Here is a 6,828-nt window from a genome sequence, read left to right as displayed (position 1 = left end):
AAGCGCGGGTGTGCTAGGTTTCAAGGGAGAGAGAAGGTGCGAGGGGAAAGAAAGAATGGCCGGCGGTGGGGAGGGAGGTCCTTTCCGTTTCCGCCCCGCCGTGGTCCGCTACGCGGCGGACGATCCCTTCTTCGAGGTAGGGAGCCTCCTTGCTTCTGCCTTCCTTCCGAGCTGGGGTCGGCCTTGCTTTTCTTCCCTGCGCCTGAAGCGATGGCTGTAAATCAGGGGTCTCCAACCTTGGCCACTTTAAGACTTGTGGACTTAAAGTGCAAAGCTGGCTGAGGAATTCTGGGAGTTGAAGTCCACAAGTCTTAAAGTGGCCAAGGTTGGAGACCCCTGCTGTAAATTCTGTTCTCTTCCTCTCCAGGACGGCGACGTCCACCGGCATATGTACCTCCAAGGTCTCCTGGAGAACGTCACGAGGGACACGGAAAGGCCCAGGTGAAGATTGGGAGAGGTGCCTCCTCCTTTCCTGTGAGCGCACAGGTGACCGGGGGTTTAACAGTAACAGAGTTGGAAGGGACCTTGGAGGTCATCTAGTCCAACCCCCTGCTCACGCAGGAGACCTGTACCAGGGATTCGAACCGCCGAACTGCCAATCTTTTTGGTAGACAAGATCAGTGTGTGTGTGTGTGGGGGGGTGGGTGGGTGGGTCTGGGCCTTTGCCTCCCCCCCTTCCTCGCCAGATGTCCTGAATAAAGGCCTCTTTTTTTTTCCCCTCAAAGGCAGGATGTTTTTAATCTTGTTAAGATGAGACTGGACAGCCATTTGTCTGGGATGTTGTAGGGCAGGGGTGTCCGACCTTTGGGACTTGTGAACTTCAATTCTCAGAATTCACCAGCCAGCAGGGAATTCTGGGAGTTGTAGGCCACAAGTCTTGAAGTTCTAAGGTTAAACACCCCCTAATATGGGGTCTCCTGCTTGAACAGGGGGGTTGGACTAGAAAACTTCCGAGGTCTCTTCCAACTCTGTGATTCTTTTATTTCCTTCCCTCCCTCCTGCCCTCCTTTCCTGCCCCAGCTTTAGCAGAAGCAAGAAACAGACTCCTTGTCACCAACACCTCCTTTTTATTTACCTCCTGTGAATTAATTGCATTCACTCACGGAAAAGTCCAGGCAGTAGTCCTTCAAAAAAGAAAAAAATCTATTCTATTCAAGGAGTTAACGGCAGTAACAGACCTTATCACTTCCTTGTGATAATTGCAAGGCTGTGAGGTCCCAGCTGAAAGGCTGCAAATTAAGTTCTGGTAAGCAGTCTTTGTCGCACAAAACACAATGAGCAAAATGTTCAGAAATACAAACACTTGTCTTCTACAACAACCACTCTCCTTTCCTTCTATTTATTCCCCAGCCAGGGAGGGGCCATGCAACATCCACATGTGCTTTGCTTCCCGAGTCAACTCCTTGTCCTCTGTTGTTCATCTCTCCTAACTGCTCTGCACATACGTGCATCTGTAACAGGCCCCAGCTGTTCTTCCTTCTCACTCATATGAGCCTCCAAAGGCAGCTGTCTCTTTGGTGGTTGGGAAATGTCGGACGGCCCTGGCTCTACCTCTGTGTTCGACGCAGACTCCATAACTGGCCCAAGTTCCTCCCCAACCTCCTCATCGTCCGAGTCTGCTGGCAGTTCTGCTGGCAGCTGGTGGGCCACAACACCTCCCTCTCTCCTTCCCTGCAAGGATGCTCATTCGCTGTTGCTTGTTGATTATAAAATCTTCAGCAGAAACAAGCTTGTTCATAAGGAAGAGTTACATTAAAAGCCTCACCCCCTTCCCTTTTAGTGTATAGCCACAATGATGGGGATGATTCTACTCTATTGATGTTGTTCCTTTAAGAATAACAAGCCTCCCAAAGCTTCAATCACTGTAAAGACTGTAAATAAAAATGCACTAAATAAATAAACCCAACACTTCTTAGAATGTCACAATTTGATAAAGGCTGTAGCAATTCTCAGTCATCCAGGTCATGGTTATACCACTTCATCCAAGAAGCTTCTTCGGCTCTGACTAGACCTCCTTCCATTCCCTACCAGAAGCTAAACGTCTTCAAAGAAAAAACAAGAAACTCCAGTTGCCTCCTGAAAAAGCATTTGTTCGGAATAATTTGATAAAGATTTGTTTTCTATGTTTCCTTTCAGAACCTCTGAATTTTCTTGCCAAATTGGTGGATGCAGCCAGGTTTTCAACACCTTGGAGAGCTATGAGCATCATTACAACATGCTGCACAGGAATGTGTGTTCTTCTTGCAAAAGAGCCTTCCCTTCAACACATTTGTTAGATGTTCACATTTTGGAGTGGCATGATTCCCTCTTCCAGATAATGGCAGAGAAGCAGAATATGGTAAATGGCCATGAGACCTATAGATTGGCTGCTATTCAGAGATTCAGTACAGCACAAATCTAGTTATATTAACAACTGCAATATTTTTGTAATCAAGAATGTTACCATCATAATCACCATTTTTTTGGTTATAAAAAATCAAGAACATAAGCAATGCTTACTTGTAGTTCATTTTTCTCTTGGGTATTGAAAACAGTAAAACTGCCTTATGCTTAATTCACTTCATGGGTTCATCAACTATTGTTAGCTCTGACAGCTGCTGATACTAAGACCATCCTAAAACTTGTTACTTGAGTTGGGAAGATTGAATTTATGTTCTGCCAATACAGTCTTAACAGTGGACTAGTAACTTCAAGAGTATAACACACAATACTGATCAACCTTCTTATTGGTTTTTCTGCCTCTTTGCAGTACCAGTGTTTGGTAGAGAGCTGTCCAGAGAAATTCAAGAGCAGCAAAGACCGCAAGGATCATTTAATCACAGTTCATCAGTATCCATCTGATTTTCGCTTTGATAAGTCTCTGAAAGCACAAAGGTAAATGATTACACGGAATGTACATTTGATATGTTCCTCACTGCTCATTAGAAATGTTTTGATCTATGACTGACAGAAAATCTAAAATTCAGAAGATCAATTCCTAGTTATGAATACTGTTGATATGATCATTCTGTATTTTTCTTTCGACTTGATTAATTAAATTAATCTAAGAGAGAGTGACTGACCCAGAGAGAGTGACTCAATAGTGAGATGAATGGCATATAAATATAATAAAAATAAATAAGTGAGGAATGAAAGTAAATATTCATGTCCCAGGATAATGTTGCAGGATCCAGTTTGGGTCGGTCACTGGGACCAGAGGTTTAGTCTTCCAAGCTTTCGGATTTGTGCTGGAGCCCATCGTCAGGGAACTTCTTTCTCACCAGAATGTGAGAGACTGTGACTGCTTAGGGACATGGTGGCTCAGTGGCTAAGACACTCAGCTTGTTGATCGAAAGGTTGGCAGTTCAGCAGTTCAAATCCCTAGTGCTGTGTAAAGGGGTGAGCTCCTGTTACTTGTCCCAGCTTCTGCCAACGTAGAAGTTCGAAAGCATGTAAAAAATGCAAGTAGAAAAATAGGGAACCACCTTTGATGGGAAGGTAACAGCATTCCGTGTGCCTTTGGCATTTAGTCATGCCAGCCACATGACCACGGAGACGTCTTCAGACAGCACCGCCCCCTAGAGTCGGGAACGACTAGCACATATATGTGAGGGGAAACTTTACCTTTATATGACTGCTTAAAGGGAAAAAAAGAGCATAAATTGAGGACTGGCATGGATGTTAAAGTCTTTCTACAATGTTCTTGCCATCTATTTTTCAGTATGTTGATTTTGAGCTAAATTTCTGCAATAGGAAAGAGAAAATGAGGCCTTCATCAAAAGAAAGCAATGTGCCAATAGATATGACTGTGGAAGACTCAGAACAATCACATGTTGAGGCCATGGAAATAGGTCCAGATGAGAGTATAATGGAAAGTGACTTTCAGGCTGAGACAGAGTGTACTGTGGACTCTCCAGCATTTGGAAAACAGCTCTATAGATCAAGGTTGGTGGCTTTGCTTTTTTCAGATGGCTTGGAATCACCTTTTGGTATGAACATCCACCTGACTTTGCACCGAAACATCTATCTCTTCAAGAATTAGAATAATTTTGGCCACTGGAGACAACATAGTATTTATTGGAATTTATTTTTTTTTTGGCCTAATGTATATTTTTCAGCAAACTGATGTCAGATTTCTGGAATTCCTATCCAATCTAATCTCATCATTGGAAATTAAGCAAAAATCTGATAACCAGCCAATCTGGATTTAATTGGTATAATTTAATAATTTGAGAACTTCTCAATGTCAGAAATGTTTAAGAGAAGTTAAATATCCTCAGATCAGAAATAGTTAAAGGAAATAATTAATTTTGTCTTTTAGCTAATTGGTGACTAAACCGGGGTGGGGGGGAAATCTGGCAAGACTCATGTAGGATCTGAAGCATTTTCCCCCCTCTTTAGGTCTGCGTACTACAAAACTACTATTGTCTTTGGACTGTAGAATTGTTAGAAATATAAGAAACTTTAGGACATGGGGTCCCCAACCCCCGGGCCATGACCCATTACCGGATCTTGAACCTTTTTTGAACCAGGCCATGGAAATGGTGGGCACCTACACGCTCAAGCAGCAGGTGACCAGGCGTGCACATGCTTCGTTTGTGCAAATGGCAGATGCGCGTGCCCACCGTTTTCACAAATGGAGCTGTTAGTGTGCAGGACCATCCCCTCTCTCCCTGCCCCTGCTGCTCCGTAAAGCTGAAAAAAATTGGAGAACTCTGCTTTAGGAGGACTTGTTAGCTTGTATTCAGTTGTGTATTGTATTACTATAACTAAGCCAGGTTGCACTCTTTGCATTTTGTCTTTCAGAATTCCACCCACTATTTGTTTTGGGCAAGGGGCTACCCGTGTCTTCAAAGACAGAAAAAAGAAAAGTTGAATATGACAGCCAGGAGGAATTTCATCAGCAGAAAAGTGCCTTAAAACTAGAGCAAAGCTCCGGCTTCATTTACTAGGAAGTCAGGGAAACGAACAGAGGCAAAGCTAGTTAAATATTGGAACTGATTCCTGTCCTTCCCAAATGGAGGTATTTTAGTAGGAGCTGCAAAATGCTTCTGACCTGGTTGTTGTAGTCCAACTCCATTTAAAGTGTCAGAAATAAAGGTAAAGGTTTCCCCTGTCTAGTCGTATCTGACTTTGGGAGTGTGTGCTCATCTCCGTTTCCTAGCTGAGGGGAGCCAGTGTTGTCCAAAGATGCTTCTGTGGTCATGCTTCACTTTGGTGCATGGAACTTTGTTACCTTCCCACCAAAGTGGTACCTATTTATCTCCTCGCATGTGCATGCTTTCGAACAGCTAGGTTGGCAGGAACTGGGGGAAGAATAACCACTAGGCCACTATCTCCCCTAATTATAGCTGGGGTTATCCAGGTTTTTTTTTTGAGATTTCCATATGGTGGAAGATTTTATAGAGTTGAAACAAAGGAGGAGGCGATGGAGAAATTAAGGGAGCTTGGAATCATCAATAAAGAAGAGTTCGTGGAGCAAATCCAGAAAATGAATGAGATGTCAGCATTCTCAAGAAGGGAGATGGAGAAGAAGAAAGATCTACGGGAGAAAGGGAGGCTGGATGAAGCAACAGGAGTTACAAGTTCGCTGTAGAGACAGTATATAAATATTTGCAATAGTTATATTAAGGGATATGTGTTACAACATAGGTTTGGGTGTTGAAATAGGGTAAAGATAGTTAAGGGAGGTGGAGTGGGCAACCGAAGGCCATGTATGAATGGCTCCTCTTCTCTCCCCCAGAGGCCTTATGTGGTGGAGAGGAGGAAAATCTGAAGAAGGGAAAGGGGATATTGTATATGTTTATGGGTGGGTAAATGTTGATGGGTGGGTAAGAGGTTATTTACATTTTGGGGTAATATGTATACTGTGTAGTTTTAGTTTTGTAGGATTTATGTTAGAGCACCTATGGAGACCAAAGGGAATATGTCATATGTGGGATAGATGGGGAAATCGTTGAATATAAATGAGCAAGAATTGAAAAATCAATTAACAAAGAGAAAATATATATTGTATTTTTACAAGAAACACATCAAAAGAAAGAAGGGGTGAATGAACTTAAGTTATACTGGGCTGATGTATATGAAAAGGCATTTGGTACATCAAAATGAGGAACCAGATTATGGGAGCAATAAGCTGACTTTTATAAATATATGAAAGTATGAAGGCTATTGCTTAATGTATTGTAAGCCGCCCTGAGTCTCCGGAGAAGGGCGGCATATAAATCAAATTAAAAAAAAAAGAAAAAGCAAGAAGGGTAGCAATAATTGTAGCTAAAAGATGTGAATTTATGATAAAAGCCATAAAAAGGCTTCCTTAGTTGGTTGAGCCTCTGCCCCATGATGTAGTTTTCAAAGGCAGCTCCATAGTGTATGAGTTGCAATAATCAAATAAAAATGATCTGGGCATGAGCAACTGTGAGTGCGTCTTTTGATCTACTCTAGTTGTAGCAGCTAGACAGAATTATGCAAAATAGTAGACTCTTAAGAACACCTCCAGATTACAAGCTAGTTTGATCTGGGGAACTGCATCTTGAATTAAACACATCTTAGCTGCCAAACCTACTTCCACTCTATCTTGGTGGGATTGAGTCTGCTTCTCCCCGTCCAGACCTTTAAAGCCTCCACCAAGAATAGTGCCTCAACCATATTTATGTGTAACCCTGGGTTGAATGTTCTTCCATGGGAAGTGTATTTGGCTCCAACTCTGGCTGCTTCATGGAAGCAGCTGAAAATGGAGCTCTTCCAGAGGGCATCAGAGGTGTGAAATTTTGTATTTTTCATTGTAAGTTTTTGTACTTTTGATTTGTATTGTTACTTACTTGCCTTGAGCTGCAAGAGTTGGCTGAT

At 42.7% G+C, this 6,828-nt stretch overlaps 1 protein-coding gene across 2 annotated transcripts; it reads left to right on the top strand.

Moving 5' to 3' along the window:
- The first annotated feature begins 35 nt into the window (after window positions 1-35).
- ZNF511 (zinc finger protein 511) lies at window positions 36-5,765 on the top strand. 2 transcript variants are annotated; one of them, XM_070931716.1, is made up of 6 exons: window positions 36-136; window positions 368-441; window positions 2,137-2,338; window positions 2,750-2,874; window positions 3,733-3,924; window positions 4,786-5,765. In XM_070931716.1, the coding sequence occupies exons 1-6, from the start codon at window positions 56-58 to the stop codon at window positions 4,853-4,855; spliced, it is 744 nt and encodes a 247-aa protein (XP_070787817.1). In that variant the 5' UTR covers window positions 36-55; the 3' UTR covers window positions 4,856-5,765. The 2 variants fall into 2 exon arrangements, with proteins under 2 accessions (XP_070787817.1, XP_070787816.1); XM_070931715.1 differs by lacking the exon at window positions 4,786-5,765 and having other exon boundaries at window positions 3,733-4,021.
- The last annotated feature ends 1,063 nt before the right edge of the window (window positions 5,766-6,828 follow it).

Source organism: Pituophis catenifer, unplaced genomic scaffold, assembly GCF_029215685.1.
Source record: "Pituophis catenifer annectens isolate HBS135680 unplaced genomic scaffold, rPitCat1.0.hap2 SCAF_1, whole genome shotgun sequence".
Classification (NCBI taxonomy): domain Eukaryota; kingdom Metazoa; phylum Chordata; class Lepidosauria; order Squamata; family Colubridae; genus Pituophis; species Pituophis catenifer.
Note: the sequence above shows the minus strand (reverse complement) of the source record. Positions and strands in the feature narration are given on the sequence as shown.

Coding starts and splice junctions, on each gene's coding strand:
- ZNF511 (XM_070931715.1), top strand. CDS start 56: ATGGCCGGCGGTGGGGAGGGAGGTCCTTTCCGTTTCCGCCCCGCCGTG. Junction 137..367: donor CGGACGATCCCTTCTTCGAG/GTAGGGAGCCTC, acceptor CTTCCTCTCCAG/GACGGCGACGTCCACCGGCA. Junction 2,339..2,749: donor TGGCAGAGAAGCAGAATATG/GTAAATGGCCAT, acceptor GCCTCTTTGCAG/TACCAGTGTTTGGTAGAGAG.